General features: G+C 38.0%; 1 protein-coding gene across 1 annotated transcript in view; it reads left to right on the plus strand.

Annotated features, from left to right (window-relative positions):
• The window catches only part of DNAI4 (dynein axonemal intermediate chain 4), a 59,953-nt gene extending 37,690 nt beyond the window's left edge, over positions 1-22,263 (plus strand). Inside the window, exons 8-17 of the mRNA XM_055140828.1 lie at positions 2,072-2,263; positions 6,055-6,263; positions 8,317-8,403; positions 10,745-10,896; positions 13,192-13,349; positions 13,716-13,834; positions 15,807-15,905; positions 16,637-16,863; positions 18,552-18,708; positions 22,213-22,263. Of these exons, the coding sequence (XP_054996803.1) occupies positions 2,072-2,263; positions 6,055-6,263; positions 8,317-8,403; positions 10,745-10,896; positions 13,192-13,349; positions 13,716-13,834; positions 15,807-15,905; positions 16,637-16,863; positions 18,552-18,708; positions 22,213-22,263 (1,451 nt within the window). The remainder of the gene's footprint in view (positions 1-2,071; positions 2,264-6,054; positions 6,264-8,316; positions 8,404-10,744; positions 10,897-13,191; positions 13,350-13,715; positions 13,835-15,806; positions 15,906-16,636; positions 16,864-18,551; positions 18,709-22,212) is intronic.
• Positions 22,264-22,503: the final 240 nt, after the last annotated feature.

The raw sequence follows: 22,503 nt of genomic DNA on the forward strand, positions 1-22,503 counted from the left end.
GCCCCTCTCGAGAGCCCAGCAAACTACTGAGAATATCTCGCCCGCATGGCAGAGCCTGGCAAGCTCCCTGTGGCGTATTTGATATGCCAAAAACAGCAACAAGTCTCACTTGGAGATGTTACTGGTGCTCGCTCGAGCAAATTGAAGAGCAACGGGATGACAGTAATACAGTGATACAGTAAATGTTTTCTAAGTAGAATGATAGCCAAAATCATAGTTTCTCAATAAGTTCACATCCCACTTCCTGGATACAACAAAAGAAACTGTCCAGGGTGTGTGTTTTTTTTTTCTTTTTGGGTCACACCCAGCGATGCTCAGGGGTCACTCCTGGCTCTGCACTCAGGATTTACCCCTGGCCGTGCTCAGGAGACCATATGGGATGCTGGAAATCGAACCTGGGTCGGCCACGTGCAAGGCAAACGCCCTACCCGCTGTGCTATCACTCCAGCCCCAGATGTGATTATTTTAAAATCCTCAAATCAAGAGATTGTCATATTATCTGAGCGTGCCGAGTCTAATCATCAGATATTTATTATTTTATTTTACTTTGGGGGGCTTGGGGGTCACACCCAGCAGTGCTTAGGAGTGACCCCTGGTGGTGCATAGGTAATCATATGCAATGTGGCGGGAGTGGGGTGGCAGGGTGGGGGGGTTGGCGGGGGGGGGGCGGATGGTGGAAACTTCCTTGGCTGCATTGCAAGGCAAGTGCCTTACCTCCTCTACAATCTCTCTAGTCTTCACCTGGCTGATTCTATCCCCCAGCTTTTATTGAGCAAGAATCATGTGCCGTACTGGTAATGATAGTACCAGTGTCCCTGAACCAAAGTCTCCTTCCGCAACCATCCCTCATCTCCCAATTCCCCTTGGCAATCTGAGTTCTGTAGGCAAACGTGGAGGTTTTTATGGTCTTGGCCGTTTGGTATTCCCTTACTCTGTTTCTTCATATGGAAGAGTTCATTCTGTATTTGTCCTCCTTCTGACCGACTTCACTCAGCACGATACCCTCTGGTTCCATCCACAGTGGTGAAATGCGGGATTTCGTCTTTTCTCATAGATGAGTAATATGCCACTGACACCTGGGAATTTTTAAATAGACGGACTTCTGTGGACAGAGATGTAGTATTACTGCCTTTGAGGATAGGAGAGATATTTGAGGGCTTTTGGAATTTGAAAAATAAGGAAATTAATTTGGGGGCTGGGGTTTTGGGCCACACCTGGTGGTGCTCAGGGAATACTCCAGGGAATACTCCTGGCTCTGCACTCAGGAATCACTCCTAGCAGTGCTTGGCGACCACTGGGGTGCTGGGAATTGAATTTGGGTCAGCTGTGCACAAGGCAAATGCTTTACCTGCTATATTATTGCTCCGGGCCCAGGAGATGAATTCTTTGGAGTTTCCAGAAAGGGAAAATATTCATTCTGTTCCTAAGATCGCACATTTTCATGATTTTCATACATTGAATTACTGCTAATTAAAATATCAATGAAAACTAACTTAATAAGTTATAACTAGCATAATATGGTATTCTTATGATTAAATTATTTATAGCAAATAACCACATCACCTATCTGGAGACTGTTGATAATCTTTTTCTTTCTCTTCTTGTTGTTTTTGGGCCACACCTGGCAATGTTCAGGGGTCATTCCTGGTACTGCTCTCAAGAATCACCCAGGGCAGTGCTCAGAGAGCCATATGGGATGCCAGGGATAGAACCCAGGTCGGCTTCATGTAAGGCAAGCACCCTACCTGCTGTAATATCACTTTGGCTGACTGATGATAATCTTATTTTAGTTTGAACAAAAATATAGAAAGATGCAAATGAACTCATGAGGTTACTATTTATCTTCTGAAAGCTATTATATTTTTGAGTAGTTAAAAATTAAAAATTAAAAAAATAATGGACTTCTTATTTGTGTTTGGTCCATAAAGGATATTCATTCAGTAAATATCTTTTGCAGTTGTTAATTCTTAGTAAAAACCCACAGAGTGACATTATGCCATTTAAAAAACATTGAGAATGCTCAGAGCATGCAATATTATTTTAATCATTGCACCATATTTGTATTTTACAGGTGGTGGAAGTTCTCTGATGGATATAGAAACTGTAATTCTGGCTAAAATCCAAAATGAAGAAGTAAACCACATAGATGCAATCCTGAAATCTGACAAGTTTCAGCAGAACTTATTTTTCATGGAGCGAGTTCTAATGGAAAACATATTTCAACCCAAATTGGCAGCTTACCGTCAACTTCCTGTATTTAAAGGTATTTTAAAGAACTAATCACATTTTGATAATCTCAAATGGGTAAGAAAATTTAAATAGTGCTATTCATTACTTCTAAATATGATATCCAGACTATACTCGTCTGTGAGAAGATGTGCTCTCACAAGGATGTCGGCTCTGAATTTGAGTATAGACTAGGGTTCCCATATAAAGAGATTAATCCCTTAGATTTCAGAACTTCATGCGTCTATGTGACTCTTTTTCTTCTCTTACCTGTGTGGAATTATTCTCCTATTCAGACCCTGCTTCCATCTGCCGCTGACTTCCCAAGTCTGACTTTAACTGTTGCAGGGGAATTCTTCCTGTTTTTATCACTATAAATCCTGTCTCATATATCCACAAACCAGTTGAAGGATTTTAGAGTGTCTGTAACTTGAACATCCAATTTGCAAGTGAACAAAGTGAAAGTTGCAGATAGTTTCTAAGGTTACGTTGCATGTGACAAAGCTAGCTATTCAGACAAGCTGTTTGATCCAATTCCAATTCTCTTTCCAGTCTACCATCCTGACTTGCTGCTGCGTCACAGGCACACACGTTTGAGGAAAGCATTTAAGTGCTCACAAAACATCACCACCTTCCACTGCATTGCTTAGAATATATTATCACCCTTATAGTGTGTCATTCAAAGGTTCCTACAATCAGACACAGGACTTGATTTCATTATATTACTTAAGAGACATTCAAATTTAGCTTACCTGGTACTGGTCACCTACACTTTCTGCCTAGAAACTTTCATTGAGAAATGTTTAGCAGATTTTCCTTGTACTTTTCTTGTCTTTTCACACTGTATTGCTATTTTCAAGTAATATGGAGAAGGGCAAACACCTTTGTGGAATTGGTCCTACAATTTAGTATTTGTTTCTATATGGCTGCATAAAAATTAGATTGCAAAATAGAGTGTTTGACAAATGATTGTAAATATTTTGCCTACACACCCCTAGAAGAATATCGAAGAAATTTTCTCTTTCGTATTAATTTAATAAAAAATTTTGTCATATGTATAAACTTTCCCTTCTGCATTTCTAGATTTATATGCTTAGTATTTACAAAGCATAGTTTGACATTGGAAAAAAAACTGTTGGTCTATTATTACTTTAAATAACATCGAACAACATTGCACGCTTGGAGGTTGTAAATATCTTTGTTTTATTTATTGACTTTAGAATAGAGGCATTCATTATTTGATGTTAAGTGTACGTATTGTTGGTTTATTTCTTTCTTTGGTGTCTTTTGTTTGTGAAGAATTTCTTCTTTTAGTAGTATGCCAGGAAGTTTTTAAAGATGAATGAAAGTAGAATTTGTCCATTTTGGGGTTGATATGATAAAATTATCATATAATTGCTCCCACAAATTTTTATTTAGGCACTATGATTTACAAAACTGATTATGATAATCAGACATACAATGTTCTAACTCCACACTCACACCAGAATATTAGCACTCTTCCACTAACGTCTCAAGGTGCCTTCCAACCCTTGGAAAACTCAATTCTATAGAAAGTTCTTAAGTTTTCTTTCTTTCTTTCTTTCTTTCTTTCTTTCTTTCTTTCTTTCTTTCTTTCTTTCTTTCTTTCTTTCTTTCTTTCTTTCTTTCTTTCTTTCTTTCTTTCTTTCTTCCTTTCTTCCTTTCTTCCTTCCTTCCTTCCTTCCTTCCTTCCTTCCTTCCTTCCTTCCTTCCTTCCTTCCTTCCTTTCTTTCTTTCTTTCTTTCTTTCTTTCTTTCTTTCTTTCTTTCTTTCTTTCTTTCTTTCTTTCTTTCTTTCTTTCTTTCTTCCTTTCTTTCTTTCTTTTCTTTCTTTCTTTCTTTTTTTGCTTTTTGGGTCACACCTGGCAAAGCACAGGGGTAACTCCTGGCTCTGCACTCAGAAATCACCCCTGGCGGTGCTCAGGGGACCATATGGGATGCTGGGAATTGAACCCGGGTCGGCCGCGTGCAAGGCAAACGCCCTACCCGCTGTGCTATTGCTCCAGCTCCAAGTTCTTAAGTTTTCTTCCCATCAGTCAGCTGTTATTCCCTTCCCAAATTTCTTCAGACCCTACATATGAGAGGTCATTCTGTATTTGTCCTTCCTTCTAACTTCACTCAATGTGAATATAACTCAGTTCCCACACATGTGGCAGTGAACTATATAATTTCATCTTTTCTTATAGTGGAATAGTATTCCATTGTGTCTCTATACCCTGGTTTCTTTCATCCTCTCATCTGTTTGGGGGCACTTGGGTTGTCTTCAGATCTTGTCAATGTGACCAATTACATTGTTTGATTTTTCCAATGTTATACTAAATACTGGGTGTTAAGTTTCACTTTGCTAATATATATTATCCTTTTAAATATTGGTAAATAGGGTTTTCTGGCACTCTGTTAACATTTTTTTAATTACTGTGCCATGAAGCATATTTTCCCATAATTTTATTTTCTTATTAATTCCTTCGAAAGGTTTTTTGTGACAGTATTGTGATGGATTTATAAAATGAGTTTTGAATTCTTTCATCTATTTTCCAAAATCATTTTTTTGCATTTATTCCGCTTCTTTAATGTCAGATAACATATACCAGTAAAAGTGGGACTGAGGCTAATTTATCAAAAGTTTACAAATCACACATGAAATTTCCTATAATGGTACGGGTTATTCAGACATTCTGTTTGTATTGAGGTTATTTCAAATAAACTTAACAATGGTTCAGTCTCTGTAATATAGCTTGACAGTGCCTTAGAAAGCTAAAATACTGTTATCATATGATATGCATCATACTCTTTGTACTTTCTCAGTGGAGTAGAATATCTCATATCCACACAAACTAACTTGCACAGAGAAATAACAGTTCCTAAAGTAAAAATAAGAAATTTTTATTTTAGGAGATGTTAATTTGCTAATTCTCAAAACTTGAAAGCAACCAAGATGTCCTTTATCAGGTGAATGAATTAATTGTGGTGCAGTTAGACAATGAAATATTATTCAGCAACAAAAATGAGTTGAGCTGGAGTGACAGTGTAGTGGGTTAAGTATTTGCCTTGCATGTGGCCGACCCAGGTTTGGTCCCTGGCATCCCATATGGTCCCCTAAGCACTGCCAGGAGTAATTCCTGAGTGCATTACTCAGGAGTAACTCATGAGCATCGCTGGGGGTGACTCAAAAAGCAAAAAAATATATTAAAAAATGAGTTATCAAGTTATGAGCAGACATGGAGGAAACATAAATGCAAATTTTGGAGAAAAATACCTTATTTCATTATGGAAAAAATGCAGCTGACAACCCTGTCTCTCCTTGCCCACCGAACAACCCTCAAAGAGACACAATGCCTGGTGAACCTTTTTTTCATTTTGGAGGCAAGACATTCTTCACTTGTGCTGCTCTGCATACAAAAAACTTCCAACTTCCAGTGAGACCTAAAAGCAACAGAATTTTCTGCCAGTAGTCTAGACTATTGCTCTCAATGCTCTGTAATTTGGACCACATGATTCCACATATGCATAGTGGCACTTCACATGCCACTTAATAGACAGAAACGTTGGCAGGTCCTTGCGGGTTTGGGAGACTTTGGAGTCCGGGGGAGGGGGAATGGTCACACCCAGAGGGGCTCAGGGCTTGCTCCTGGCTCTGCACTCAGGGATCACTAGTCCTGGAGGAGCTTAGGGGACCCTATGGGATATCAGGGATCGAACCCGGGTCAGCTTTGTGCAAGGCAAGCTTCTTACTTGCTGTATTATCCTCCAACCCTATGGGCAACTTTTTATTTGCTCTTGTTCATCTTTTTATTTGACTAAATTTTAGAACGTGAACCTGAAGAGGCTGGCACATTTTTAGGAATTGAAAATGTCGAAGAGATACCGGAAGAGACAAAGAAAGAAGAGGATGAAGAAATAGAAATAGACACAGAGCAAACAACAATACCAGCCAATTTGGAACGGCTTTGGTCTTTTTCCTGTGAGTTAACCAAAGGCCTGAATGTGAGCAGCCTTGCCTGGAATAAGACAAACCCAGTAAGTTAGCAAGCATCTGAGCAATTCCATTTCTGGCAGTGGAAGGCAGCTGTCAAGCCCTAATGAAAATAGTACTTTTTTAGATAGTATGTGGACAATTTAAAGAGACATAACCCCCATTTTAAATACCTCTCATGTAAGCTTATGGTCTTTAAAAATGGGAAATGTAAATAGTTACAGAGGATGTTCCTCCCCTTTAATGTAAGAAAATATTTTTATTTTAGGAGATGTAATTGAGATATGACATTCTCCGATTCTAAGATACTGAGGAATGAACTGGAATATATGACTGATTCATTGTAGCATATGCCAAATTCATGTACCCAACTATTTTTCTTAGCAAAAGTGCTCGTGTTACAGATTCATATACTTACCACAGTGACCATGCAAAAATGCAGACAAATCTTTTGATTTCTTAAAATGCTTTAAATAATTGCTAATATTTAAATGGCACTTAGTGTGTGCCAGAAACAGTTGTACAATTTTGCTGGTCTCAACAAAACTACAAGTTCAGCATCATTTTCTTATTCTCTTGGTAAGGAAACTAAAGCACAGGAAGGAAAACTAACTTTCCCAGAGTCACACGGCTAACTTGTGAGACAACCCAGTGATAGTTAAAGCCCAGACATCGGGCCCTGGAGTGTAGTTCTTAATTACTGCAGTGCCCAAAATCACCGTGAGACAAATGAGATGTATACTGTCAAGCTGAGGAAAGTGTTTTTCCTTGTGAAAAAAAAAATCCTGGTTCTTTTATTTATTTTTTAATTTAATTTTTTTCTTTTACACCGGGTGATGCACAGGGGTTACTCCTGTCTCTGCACTCAGGAATTACTCCTGGTGGTGCTCAGGGGACCATATGGCATGCCAGGAATCAATCCCAGGTCAGCTGCGTGCCAGGCAAACATCCTACCCACTGTGCTATCATTCCATCCCCAATCCTGGTTCTTCTAAAGCACAAGACTGATCTGCTCTTGAAGTTTATGAACTAGTTCTGGGTGTGTGTGAGGGGGTGGGGTGGGGTATGCGCATTAAGTTTTGGAGCTCCCACTCTTGGCTGAGGTGCTCCCTGAGGGTAGCAACTGATGGCGTCTGCACAGGTGTAGTGCAGACCTGCACAAGTCTCATGTACTCTTCAGCTGTGGTGCTCACTCATATTCTAGCTACTGTTCCTGGTTGCATTCCCACACATCCATTCATGCCCGCACACCCACTCATCACACTCTCTAGTCACGATGCTTACACACACACCTGGCTGTGGAAGGTGGCGGGAATTACAGGAAGCAGGATGCCCAGAGTAGCAGTGGGTATGTGCAAGGGATTAAACTCACAGCCTTCCGCTTGCCAGACAGACATTCTATGTGCTTCTCCGGGGTCTTCGCTTCCTGTCTTTTCGATAGATGTTTTCCCGCTGTGCTCTCATGGGGAGAGAAGAGAGCTCCGCTGTGTCTGCTGCTTACAGGGTCACCAAGCCTATCAGATTAGGACCCTAACCCAATTTATTTAACACCAATTACTTTCTGAAAGTCCTATTAATAACTCTGTATATAATCTCATTGGGAGTGAGAGCTTCGTTCAGCATTCTCTGTATTGCATCATCATCCAAGCACTGCCAGGAGTGACCCACAAGCGCTGAGCTTGGAGTGGTTCCAAACCAAGCCCTTTCCTCCCAGAAATGACTTCAAAATAGGTACGTGGGCCTGGTGTCGGCTAAGGGAGAAATACAATTTGGTCTTTAGCTCAAAATGTCTGTGTTTTATGCTTCAAGTGGTTAGGTTATTCTTGAAGAGCGACAAAACATAATGCAATTTATAGTACAATCTGGGAAAATTACCACCATTTGTAAAGTAATTTGTTAGCTTTTTAAAAAGTTACTTATTACTCAGTCTGAAAGGTGAATATTGTTGTTATATTTTTCTTACGTAATTGGAAGTGAAGTAGAAATTGAGAGAAAATGTGTAACCACTGTTTAACATAATTTATAAATCTGTATGCTTATACATTTCCCGCTATTTCTACACGATCCTCTTATTTAAATTTTTCCCCTGTTTTTTAGGATCTTTTGGCTGTTGGCTATGGACACTTTGGATTTAAAGAGCAAAAGAAAGGATTGGCTTGTTGTTGGTCATTAAAGAATCCCATGGTAACCCAAACAGTTATTTTACTTAATTAAATGTTGACATAATTCCAATAAAGTAGATAATTATATGTGATTACACAAAAGCAAGACAATTTTAGCTCACAAGGTTTGTTTTCTTCTGTTTAAATCCATGTCAACTAAAATCTGTTCTTTTCTGCATACAATCAAGAAAATTCATTCATAACTAATTTGATAAATATTTGTTGAGCATTAGTAGGCCTGATGATGCAGTGTTGAACCATTGTTATTCCTGCTAATTATAAACACAAATATATTTGCAAATGAAAATCCTTTGTAAGTTAGATTTTAATACCGGGTTGTTTCTAAATAAAGGAATTGCTCTTCATCACCTTATAAAATAGATTTTTGTCTGGCTGAGAGACAGGACAGCGTACCTAAGCAGGGTTCGATTCCTGGCACCCTGGTTCCCCAAACCATAACTGGGTACAGCCCTGGATGCCCTCAGCACTGCCAGTGTGACCTGGGTACCCAAGCAATGTTGTGCCTTTGGGCCCTCATTCTGAGAATCTCTAGGGGTCCCCTGAAATTTCTGAGCACCACTGGGGAGCCCCCTTTCAATAGATGTTTTTGTCTCTTCTTTTGTGGTTCTCAAGGTATGCTAGTGGGGGTCCTTGGGGCCATCTTGGTGATAATCAAGCAGGTCAGTTAGTCCAGTGTGGGAGCTTCAGCACTGCTGGGGTCGAGTGGTGGAGTGGGCACACCCAGTGCCTGGGAAGTCTCTAGGGCTGTACCCAATCGTGCTTAAGGATTTTGTGCAGTGCTGTGGATCGAATTAAGAGTCCTGTGCATGCACCCCTTCAACTGAGCTATCTCCCTAGCCCTATTTATTTTTTAAAAAATTCTTTTGGGGCTGGAGCAATAGCACAGTGGTAGGGTGTTTGTCTTGCATATGGCCAACTCGGGTTTGATTCCCAGCATCCCATATGGTCCCCCGAGCACTTCCAGGAGTAATTCCTGAGTGCATGAGCCAGGAGTAACCCCTGGGCATCGCCAGATGTGGTGCAAAAAAAATCACTTTGACTTCTATTATCTTTGAAAGCAGCTTAATATTATCATCTTATTGCTCTTAAGTGTTTAAAGCAGATAAGTATGAATCATGATTCGGAATTTTTGCTAACTATCCCTTGTTAATCTGTTACTTTATCACTTTATGTTTATTTTCAATCCATCATTGAAATGTGGAATGGAAGATTTAAAAATATTAGAAAAACATATATAAAAATTAGAATTTTCATATGGCCCCAGGTATTTGGGATTGAGTTTATATGGCATATCAGAAAACAAATGAACAAAACCATTTAAAACCCAAGGAAGGACTGATACATGACTCTTCATCAGAAATTTGTTTTCTATGTAGTTTGTTAGAACCAAGACAGGATTTAGATGAGGCATTACAACAAATCTGACAATTTTATCTTAAAGAGTCCTGGAGCTTGTATTATGCATTGCCTAGAAATTATTAGACAGAGCACTTGAAACAAATACTGCACGATAGGAACAGATACAAATTAATTTGAAGCTGATTATTTGTTTAAGAATGTGGATCTCAAACAATAATAGTGAGGTTTCTTTTGAAATATTGAATATAATCAAAGTAAAGAGAAAGTAAAGTGAAATTTATCAGCTACACAGGTGGGGTAAGGGGTTGAGAGGTGGGGAGTGGGGGGGAGGTTTACTGTGGTTCTTGGTGGTGGAATATGTGCACTGGTGAAGGGATGGGTGTTCAAGCATTGTGTAACTGAGACTTAAACCTGAAAGCTTTGTAACTTTCCACATGGTAATTCAATTAAAAAAAAAAGAATGTGGATCTGTAATACCCAAAAGTAGAGAGAGAGAGAGAGAGAAGAGAGAGAGAGAGAGTATGGGGGGAAAATCCCCATAGAGACAGGAAGAGGGTTGGAAAGGAGGGCTATACTGGGGACATTGGTGATGGAGGATGTGCACTGGTGAAGGGATGGGTGTTGGAACACTGTGTGCCTGAGACCTAATCATGTTTGATCATTGTATGGCTAAAATTCAAACATGAAAGCTTTGTAATTGTATCTCAAGGTGATTCAATTAAAAAAAAGAGAATGTGGATCTGTGGTGAAAGATTAGCAAACTATGGGGATTATTGTAGGCACTTGTGCTACTTTTTTTTAGTTATTGAGTTTAATGAAAAATTTGATGCCTTTTTTCCCCACTTTGTTGGCAGTTAGGAAGAGGGGAGTAGGCTGACTCTCATTCTTTGCTGCTACCAGTCTAGCCTATGCACCCCCAACTCTCCCTAACTGTGTTCTATAAAGCCAAGTTTCAAATGTAATGTACTGATTTCTTTCTGCAGTGGCCAGAACGTATTTATCAGAGTCCACATGGTGTTACTGCTATAGATTTTTCCATTGGGTCACCTAACCTTTTAGCAGTGGGACATTACAATGGAAACATTTCAATTTATAACGTACAGAACAACAATAGCACCCCTGTCCTGGATAGTAGGTGAGACTTTAAGAATTAAATAGTATATAGTGCATCCTATTTAGGGAAGAAATTAGTATATAAGCTAGTAGATGTGTATCTGTGTGTTATATAATCTACCAATCTATAATATATGATCTAATGTGCTTAATTTTGAGTCAATGCTGTTGGTATGGGTGATAAGATTTTTTAAAATTTAATAATTCATAATTATCTAGAATATTCTTTTTAAATTTTTTAATTTTTTGGATTTTTAATTTTTTATTTTATTTTCATAACTTAATTGATTACAATCAATATTTCAACACCAATCCCACTACCATTATTTGCCATTATTTTGAATTTTCTCACCACCACTAATGTCTGCCCCACAGAGTAATTGGATTTTTAGTCAATACTAAAGACATAGAAATCAAAGTGACAAATGCATAAATTTTGAGATATAGTAAATAAATACTCATTATGACTTCACCATCTCACCTCAGGATAAGAAAATTCCCAACAGTTCTATTTTTAAAGTAGACCTCTTCCTTTCACACTGACCTGTAGAATACTCTTTTTTAATATTCCCTTTGCCTTCTCTGCACACCTCATAAGCAAACTTCCTTTGGCGTAATAGCTCAAATTTATTTGTTCTTAATTTATTTATTTTGTTCTTCATTTCAATTTTTCACTTCTTTGAAAAAATTGTATATGTTAGGTTGAATAAATATGATTTTTCCAAGGTATACAAAATGTTTTTGTTATTGGTGTTTTTTTTGAGGGCTCATCTGGTGGTGTTCAAGGAGGGATGCAGTGCCAGAGTTCCAACCTGGGTCTCACAATGCAAAGCCTATCCCCCAGTTCTTTGAGCTGTCTCCGAGGCCCTATAATGTTTTAATATATGTATGTATATATTATAAAGTGATCACCACACTCCAATTAACACATCATCACCTCGCCTAGTCACCGTTCTTTGAGGGAGAACATTCAAGATCTGTTTTCTTAACTGCTTTCAAGGCTACAATACAATGTAAATTATAATCACTATGCTATATATCGGTTTGTACAAATAACTTGTTTGTCTTATAACTAAAAGTTATAAAGCCTTATTGCTTCTAAGCTTTATTGTTTTACCTCTGGCAGGAAACTTGCTCATTCCTTTTTATTTGTCTGTGTATTCTACAAATACCTTTTCATAAAATTTATCATACTGTATATATACACATATATACATATATATATATATATATCTTAAGGAAACAATTCCCTTAAGAAGGCAAGGATTTAGTCTAACTTTACCTTTGTATCCTCAGTATGGCATACAATATCAGGCTGGTAATAAGAATACACTGTTTGAGTACAGTGAATGAATGATTCATAAGGAAATCCAAAGTTAAAGGTGAAAGATATTGAACATTTGAGTTTTTGTGAAATATCAGACACCAATGGAGTGAAAATGAGGTGAAATGTTTGTATCAAATGTTTGAATAAACTTAGCTAGAACTTGAAATAGGCATTAAAACACAGACTCTTAAGCTTTCCTTTGAGATTGTTTGCCCAAAATGGTAAACATGGACATTTTCTTGTTTTCAGGAATTAGGTCCAAAATTTTTACTAAATAGCAATACATACATGTACATGTATATACATATATATGCACAAATATGACATATACACTCGGATGATTATATTGATTCAGAAGTCTTATTTTGGAGATCTTATATTTAAAAAGTCAAGTGAGCGAGTACTAGATCTAGAAAAACTTATCATTCTGATTAGAAAGAGTAATCTGAAAAGTGATTTTAATTCTTCAGAAGAAATTTTAAATATTTCTTCTGAAAATCAAGGCCAAAGAATCATGTCAGTGGATATTCTTGTAATATAGGCAGAAGGGTGAGACAATTGCTTATTTGAATAAGATATAAGCTATAAAAATAAGCTATAAGAATAGCTATAAGAATAAGCTATAAAAATGCTTGAGAATATGAAGATACTTATGTTAAATGTGTCTAAAATAAAAATAAATTTATTCCTTGCAACTGGGAAAAAATGAACAAATGAATAAAAGAAGTTGAATCTGAAAAAAAAAGTTATGCATTTATATTCCTGGTATGCAGCTGATATAATTAAGGGCAGTAAATTTCCTTTAGTAAGGAACAAAAAATATCATCAATGAATATTAGGTGACTAAGTTTTTCTTCTTTCTCAAAATATCGAGTAAAAAGACTAATATTGGACAGTTAAAGCACCGATCTGCAAGGTTCAATTAAGGTGCACTTGGGAGCTACATTTATCACATAGTGATTTTATGCAGAATACTTTTGTCTGTTTCAGTGAATCACCACAAAAACACTGGGGACCTGTATGGCAACTCCAGTGGATAGAACAAGACCGAGGAACAACAGGCGATGACAAAAGAGAAATACTAGTTTCCATATCAGCAGACGGGAGAATCTCAAAATGGGTGATCCGAAAAGGACTGGATTCTCATGGTAAAGAACGTACTGTATGTGACATATAACCTAGTGTTTGCTATATATGCAGAGATTTACATACATTGACACATATAAATGTATATATATGTTTATGTATCAAATTATCTTGCTATGTCCTGAATTAGTTCCTAGGGAACCCTGTCTGAGAGGTGACAAGTTTTGGTTGGACTAAATTAAAGAAAAACAAAAACTGAGCCTGGGCATTTTTTTCCTAAACATCTGGTTCTGGTAGTTTCTAATTTTAACTGAATTACAAAAGATGGCAGAAATCACGCCACAATTTGCGGGAGGGGCACACATGATATCCACAGTAATTTTTTTCAGTGGCATACAACAAAGACGATTTTTTTTCTTTAAATAAAGATTTAATGCGTTTGAAAAGAACTTCGACTATCAGCAAGAAAGGAACAGAAAAGGAGAAGAAAGGGGAAGCTTTGATATCTCGACAGGCTCCTGGAATGTGTTTTGCTTTTCATCCCAAGGTAAATGATTATTTGAGGTAAATGATTTCAACTCATTATTTATTATTCTATAATAGCATCCACCAACTGAAGTGTATGAGGGAGAAAATAAAATGTTAATCAATATCATGACTTATAAGTGAAAGCCAAAAACAAGCAAGCATAGGCGTTGGTGCCAAGTCACGGTAGCCTCGCCCTTTCCAGTTGGCTGCTCTATGTCTTGGCTCTTTTTCCTCGGGGAAAGGTTTGTGTCTCTGAGAGTTCTGGAAGGATTCTCCTCCTAAATCTGTGCTTGAGTCGAGGACCTCTGCTCTGCCGCCCTCTCACAGAATCAAATACAGCCCTCTGTATTTTAGGATGAATCATGACTCACATCCGGAAGCCCACATCCACTCCTGATTATCAAGACCAGAACCAAACCAGAGCACAGTTCCTTGAAGTCAGGGAATTTAGTCACTGGACAGAGGATTACAGTGGGTAGGGCTCTTGTGTTGGATGCAGCCGGCTCGGTAAGATCCCTGGCATTCTGTATAGTTTCCTGAATCCTGCCAGGAGTGATCCCTGTGCACACAGCCAGGAGTAAGTCACTGGCACTGCCAGGTGTGGACTAAAATGTGAAACCAAGCCAAAACAAACAAAACATACTCTGGATGTTTTCAGTTACATGTTTGCTCATCTCTTAGAGATACTGTCATGCACCAATTGACGCAAACCCAAACTTGAGTCCCTTCTCTATTCTATTCGTCCATCTAAATGCTATTTAAACCTCATTGTGCCACTACTTCCAATCCCTGTCTACTCCAGTAATTGGCGTTCCAATTTTTATTGTACTGCATTTTTGCCAACAGTCATATATTAATCCTATACTAACAGGCTCCATTCTCAAAATCCCACAATATAAATCTCACCTTGACTTTAGAACAGTGGTTTTCAATGTGGGAAGGGTTGGGGTGTTGTTCCTCCAAGGACACAATTCACAGTGTCTTGGGATAATTTTGGTTGTTGAAGTTGAAGGTTGAGTAGGGCCGGATTTCTATTGACATCGAGTGGGCAGAAACCCTGCGTTTCATTACGATAAATCCAGAAACCCTGGATGGCGTTAAGTACCCTGTCATGCACAGTGCAACTACATCCAGTGACATTCCGGGGATTATGTGAGGCCAGAGGTCGAGCCAGGGACCACGGCATGCAGGGCATTCCTCTTAACTCCTACACACTCTCTCTGGCCCATGAAATACTTTTTAAAATCCCCACTTACTATCTATGTTTATAGATACTTAAGATTTCATCTCGCACGATAGAGCCTGGCAAGCTCCTCGTGGCGTATTCGATATGCCAAAAGCAGTAACAATAAGTCTCACAATGGTGATGTTACTGGTGCCCGCTCGTGAACAAACCGATGACCAACAGGATGACAGTGTAACAGTGCTACAGATACTTAAGATTCCATCTCATTCGATCTTTCTTTCCCAGCTAGAGTTCCAGCAGCAGCTATGCACTAGTGATTGCTAAGTCATCCACCTGCTCTTTGAGTCATTCGAATGAATGAACACGCACTCTTTCCCTTCCACTGTCTCTGAACATAAAATGTTAGAATATTTCTTATTTATTTAGGGTGGGGAGTATTCCCCAACGCAGGAGGCTCGAGGGCCACCCCCAGTGATGTTCTGCCAGGCTGTGTCGATCAGACAGCTCAGTGCTGTGCCTGCTTTTACAAGCACTGCTGGGGCTTGGTGGGTTCTATACAGTAAAACAAGGATTGAGGGGCTCCCCTTGAAGGCAGTAATTCTTTTTTTTGTTTGTTTGCTTCTTTGTTTTGCACAGTAGTTTTGCATGTGGTTTGATTATTGTAAAGAATGGTAAAGAAAAGGACAGCAGGCACTATTTTCAAACAGTGTTTACAGGTTTGGTTCTTCAGTGATTTTATAGTCATTAAGTTGGCGTTTCTACAAAGGTATCACAAACCAATGCCTTTTGACTTTTTGTGTTGTAGGACACAAATATCTACTTGGCTGGCACTGAGGAAGGTCATATTCACAAATGCTCGTGTTCATATAATGAACAATACCTAGATACCTATCGAGGACACAAGGTTAGTTTCATTGTAACAGGTGTGGACATTTATATTTATTTTGTAACATGCTTTTTTAAAAAGGCATCATTGTGCAAAAGAGTTTTACTTACATTTGCCACACAATAAATTCACAATTTTGGAGTTAAACATGCAACTTGAATTTAGTGCTGTGTTGTTTGGTAGCCATAAATAATGTGTGAGATATTTAATTTTGTGTCTAGATGTCTTAGATTAGTTTTTGCAAATTATGAAAATCCTATTTAAAAATTTAAAGCAAAGAATTGTATTTGCTTATGATAACAAGTGCTCCCAAAGTAAGATGGTTTCTTGAAAGAGCTTATTTTCTGGATCTTTTATATTTAAAAAATTTTTTTCTCACTTCTGTTTTTTCCTTAAGACATTTATTTTTATGTTGGAACATTGTATGACTGAAGCCCAAGCATGAATAACTTTGTAACTGTGTGTCTCATTGTGATTCAATTAAAAAAAAACAAAATAAAGTGAATCATCATAATTTATAGTTAGTGAGTATTGTAACAGATACAATATTGATATTTTGTGGCATAATTTACTGATGACTTAATTTATAACCTACTCCTAGCTAAAACAAGTGCCCAGCCATATGCAGCATAGTATATGGTACATAAATCTGCTAGAAATCTGAGCATCTTTAGTCTGTTGGTCATGTTTAAAGTTGAAAACGTAAAGCACTGTCTACCTATGAATTCTAATTATGTTCCTATTTCTAGGGTCCTGTGTATAAAATAACATGGAATCCATTTTGTAGTGATGTATTCCTGAGCTGTTCTGCAGACTGGGGTGTTATTCTCTGGCAACAGGAGAATCTCAAGCCATTTTTAAGTTTTTATCCTACTACTTACGTTGTTTACGATGTTGCTTGGTCTCCCAAATCATCCTATATATTTGCGGCTGCAAATGAGACTCGAGTGGAGGTTTGGGATCTTCGTGTGAGCACGTAAGTACTAACATATTTCTTTGGGATACTTCTGGTGGAAGCTATTCAAACTAAATCAAATTTGATAATTTTGACATACGTTAGAAGAAGCCAATGTCACTCTAAATAAGCACTAGTTTCTATGATAAAAGTCTGGGCTGGAGCGATAGCACAGTGGTAGGGCGTTTGCCTTTCACGAGGCCAACCCATGTTCGATTCCTCCGCCCCTCTCAGAGAGCCCGGCAAGCTACCGAGAGTATTGTGTCCACATGGCAGAGCCTGGCAAGCTACTCATGGTGTATTGGATATGCCAAAAACAGTAACAAGTCTCACAATGAGAGATGTTACTGATGCCCGCTTGACCAAATCGATGAGCAATGGGGTGACAGTGACAGTGATGATAAAAGTCTCTTAATAATAAAAACATATGCCAGGATGTCATAACGATGTTATTTACTTATGTCATACCTGGTTTAAAACATTCTGAATGAAAATAGATTGTCTTACACTTTTATAGGCAGACATAGAATATTGTCACTATGTTGAATTCTTTTTTATTGCCTGATTTATCTAAGAATGCAGTCAATTGAATTCTTTTTTTCTTCTGTTTTCTGGGTCACACCTGGTGATGCTCAGGGTATGTGCTATCAGTAATCACTAGTGGTGTGCTCCGGGGACTATGTGGGAGATAGGGGAAAATAATCTACGTATATATCTATCTTCATTTACATATTTACGTATCTCTAAATCCATATCTATCTAGAGAAAATTATTTTTTGCTTTTTGGGTCACACCCAGCGATGCACAGGGGTTACTCCTGGTTCTACACTCAGGAATTACTCCTGGCAGTGCTCAGGGGACCATATGGGATGCTGGGATTCGAACCTGGGTTGGCCGCGTGCAAGGCAAACGCCCTACCCGCTGTGCTATCGCTCCAGCCCCTATCTAGAGAAATTTTAAGCAATTGACTCTCATGGTTGTGGGTTGATCAAGTTCCAAGAAGTCTGGACAACAGACTGAGATGAAGGCAGTTTGGAGAATATTATTTCACTTTTGGAACTCGGTATTTTCTCTTAAGATCTTCTGCAGGTTAGATGAGACCTACTCACATAGAGAGCATATCTGCCTATAAAGTTCTACTCATTGAAATGCTAATCACACATTAAGAAAAATCACACTACCTTCACAGCAACATGTAACATATGGTTTGACCAAATACTTGGTTATTTTGGCCTCGCCAAGTTAATATGTCCAAGTTGCCATCAGGAGAAGTTAAAATTTAGGACTTCACATTTCAAATGGGAATGGCTTTGATTTACATGGCTGAAACTGGCTCACTGAAGAAATGAAAATGTTAAATGAATGAAGAGTGAGAATGAGAATCGGTTATGAATGAAGAGTGAGAATGAGAATGAGAATCAGCTTTGAAATAGATAAAGAAACTTAAAAAAAAAAAAAGAAATCTCAAGACCTATCCCAGGCTTATCTTAGTGTCTCCATAAAAAAGAGACAGCTCCGTTGGTTAAGCATACACTTGCACGCAAGAAGTCTTGAGCACTGCGTAGTTCCCTGAGCACATTCCAGGAACATCCCGAGTATATATGTATAGAGCCAAGAGTAGCCCCAGAGCACTATGGGGTGTGGTCCCCAAACCAAAAATAAAGGACATGAAAAACAATCAAATTTACAAGTTAAATATTTCATTGCAGTTTGGACCCTCTGATTGTATATCATGCTAACCCTGGCATCAAGTTCACGACCGTGCTGTTCGCCAAGCAAGCAAACTGTCTTCTCGTGGGAGACAGTGATGGGCAGGTGACTGTGTACGAGCTAAGAAATATGCCCGTTATTTCAGATACTGGCCGGGTAAGATGCTCAGGCAATTTTGCATTATTTTATTATTCCATAAGTTGGAATTTTGGAACCTGCAAAAAGCATTTACATCTCTTTAGTCTCTTGAGTCTAGCTGGATGGAAGAGTTCCCAAAGACACTACTTACTAGGCATGGTAAATGGTGAATTTTTCCTTTTGTTTTGTTCCAGATTATATTCCCATGACCTACTAGAGTATCTGGCCTATGAAAGTTTTCAACATATGTTTTGGGACAGACATTGAAAAAATAGAGGAAAGTTCAAACATATTAGAAGTAGAGTTTTTTTTTTAATTTTATTACTGAATCACCATGAGGTACAGTTACAGACTTATAAACTTTCATGCTTGCATTTCAGTCATACAGTGGTCGAGTGTTCATCCCTCCACCAGTGCCCGATTTCCACCACCAATGGTCCCAGCATCCCTCCCACCACCCCCACCCCATCCTCCCCCCATCCCCCACCTCTGTGGCAAGGCATTCCCTTTTGCTCTCTCTCTCTCTCCTTTTGGGTGTTGTGGTTTAAGTGGCCATCATGTTCCGTCTATAGTCTACTTTCAGCCCACATCTCCCATCCCTAACGGGTCCTTCTAGCACCCTTTACTTGGTGGTCCCTTCTCTATCTGAGCTGCCTTTTTCCCCAGCATTCAAGGCCGGCTTCCAAACTGTGGAGCAATCCTCCTGGTACTTATCTCCACTATTCTTGGGTGTTAGTCTCCCACTCTGTTATTTTATTGAATTTTTTTATTGAGTCACCATGTGGAAGGTTACAAAGTTTTCAGGTTTAAGTCTCAGTTATACAATGCTCGAACACCCATCCCTTCTCCAGTGCACATATTCCACCACCAAGAACAGTATAGCTCCCATCCCGTCCCCCCACACCCCTAGCCCCCCCACACCCCTAGTCCCTCCAGCCCCCCCCCCGCCTGTGTAACTAATAAATTTCACTTTACTTTCACTTTGATTGCATTCAATATTTCAACAAAACTCACTATTATTGTTTAAAAAGTCTCTCCCCTAAAGTCAGACCTGCTGAAAAGGAAGCATTAGATAATTTGTTTCCCATTGCTGAGAATGAAGAGGTATGAGGTCGAGTGACCGCATTTAGCGGTCTCACGGTTTTGGGTTTCTGTATTTTAGTATTTTAGTAACTAAGACCAGAGAAATATCTGCCAGAAGTTGCATCACTGCCAACTTGTACTTCTCAGTTACTGTTATTTTATATTCCACAAATGAGTGCAATCTTTTTATGTCTATCCCTCTCTTTCTGAGTCATTTCACTTAACATGATACTTTCCACGTTGATCCACTGATATGCGAATTTAATGATTTCATCTTTTCTAACAGCTGCATAGTATTCCATGTGTAGATCTACCAAAGTTTCTTTAGCCAGTCATCTGCTCTCGGGCACTCGGGTTTTTTCTGGTTATTGTAAACATTGCTGCAATGAACATATAAGTACAGATGTCATTTCGGCTATACTTTTTGCATCTCCGGGATATATTCCCAGAAGTGGTATTGCTGGATCAAATGGGAGCTCAATTTATAAATTTTTTGAAAAGCATCCATACTGTTTTCCAAAGGGGCTGAACCAGTCAGCATTCCCACCAGCAGTGAAGAAGAGTCCCTTTCTCCCCACATCCGTGCCAACACTGGTTGCTTTTGTTCTTCTGGATGTGAGCCAGTTTCTGTGGTGTGAGATGGTATCTCATTGTTGTTTTGATCTACAGCTCCCTGATGATTAGTGATGAGGAGCATTTTTTCATGTGTCTTTTGGCCATTTCTTCCTTGAGAAAGTTTCTGTTCATTTCATCGCCCCATTTTCTGATGGGGTTTTGTGGAGTTCAACCAGTGTCTTGTAAATCCTTGATATCAACCCCTTGTCAGATGGGTATGGGTGAATATCCTTTCCCATTCTGTAGACTGTCTTTGTATTCTGGTCACTGTATCTTTTGAGGTGCAGAAGCTTCTCAGTTTAAGGTAGTTCCATTTGTTTATCTCTGTTTCCACTTGCTTTTAAACTTGCCGTTAAAGATACATTTAGAGAAGCTGAGTTTTTTAAGGGTTGGGTCATGGGTTTTAGTTGATCTTTTTTTACATAATTGTTTTTCGAATCACACTGCATAAAAATTTTTTTTAAAATACCTTGGTCTCTATATACCAGATTTCATATACATTGAATGATACTGACCTAAGAATTTAAGTTTTTTATTATATAAGCTATGTTTTATTTAGTTCCTTGAACATTCATTGAGTAAAAAATATTTTAACAGGTTTAGGGGAACTTGTATCTTCTGTGACCCTGTTTCAGAGAGAGAGCCAAAAGAGCCAGAAAGAAAATTCTATTTTCTATTATTATCTCTCAAAAAGCATTAAAGCTGAATTAAGATATATAGTTCCTAATAATTCTATTTTTCTTCTGTCCATATCTCTCAGATCTTAAATGCAGTTCCAATGCATAAACCTATTGCATTTGTCTCACAAACTCTGAATTTGGAGTAGTAGAGAGGGGGACTTGGGTTGTTTCAAAAATTTTGTAACAAAATTTGTGTAAGTGTGTACTGGGAAGGTGGTAGAAGAGAAAACTATGAATGTGTGTGAGCATTTTTTTTATAACGTATATATTGTCACCATATTTACATAAATAACACATAATAGACATTTTATACCATGTCTATTATATAAATATAAGTTTATAGATATATATAAATATATAATATATATGTATATACATTTAGTTATCACTGTCACTGTACCGCTGTCATCCCGTTGCTCATCGATTTGCTCAAGCGGGTACCAGTAATGTCTTCATTGTGAGACTTGTTGTTACTGTTCTTGGCATATCTAGTTATATCTTATTTAAATATAATTTATTAAACACAAAATTTGAAGCTGAGCTCTTTATCCTTTAATGTGAGTTTTGAGGCCACACCTGGTAATTCCCAGCTTTATCCCTTGGGGTCTTCCAGCCATCCTTGGGGTTGGGGTGCCAGATAATGAACCTGGGTCACTAGGTACTGTACTATCTCTTTGGCGGACCCAGTATTTCTTAAAACTTACCTCGGTTTGTCTTCATTTAAAAAAAACATGAATATTTTACTGAGAAACAGGAAATTAATACAAATGGTTACCTATGGGGAAAATGCTGTGAGGACTGGTGGAAAAGGCTGAGATCAAATGTTTTAGTGTGTATCTTGTAGGATAGTTTTGATTTTGTGAACCATGAAACTATGCTACTTATTCAAATTACGGTAAAATTTATACAAAATTATCGATCAAACCTCATTAAAAGAGTCACTCTTAGGAAGAGTAGGGAAGTTTATATTTTATGCTAGAAAGTGATTGCCTTTACTTAAAATTACCGAATTTTGTTTCCTTTTTACAATTTAATTAATTGGATGCCCTTTATAAGAGCATCACTAACATAAATTTTAAAGGCATTTTAAATGTTACTTTTTCTCTTTGTATTTCATTGTAATTGTGTGACATTTTTCTTTCAGGGGGATGCAATAGATACTTTGCTTGGTTCCAATTCAGACCAGAAAGGATGATACATCATTACTGACATATTTAAAGAAAAAAGCAATGATGCTTAGTATGTAATAATCTGATTTGTATGCAGTAAGTTGGGATTTTGATTTTAGAAAACAATATCTTATTTTACTTTCTTTAAAATTTGATGTAAATTTTAAAAGCTTTTATTGCAGAGATATGAGGGCAGTTTTTTTTATCTAAGGTAATTATAGTTTTTTTGTGGTTTTCCTAATTAGATTTTCCTTTTCTATTTCTCA

This window comes from Sorex araneus, chromosome 5 (genome assembly GCF_027595985.1).
Source record: "Sorex araneus isolate mSorAra2 chromosome 5, mSorAra2.pri, whole genome shotgun sequence".
Taxonomy (NCBI): Eukaryota; Metazoa; Chordata; class Mammalia; order Eulipotyphla; family Soricidae; genus Sorex; species Sorex araneus.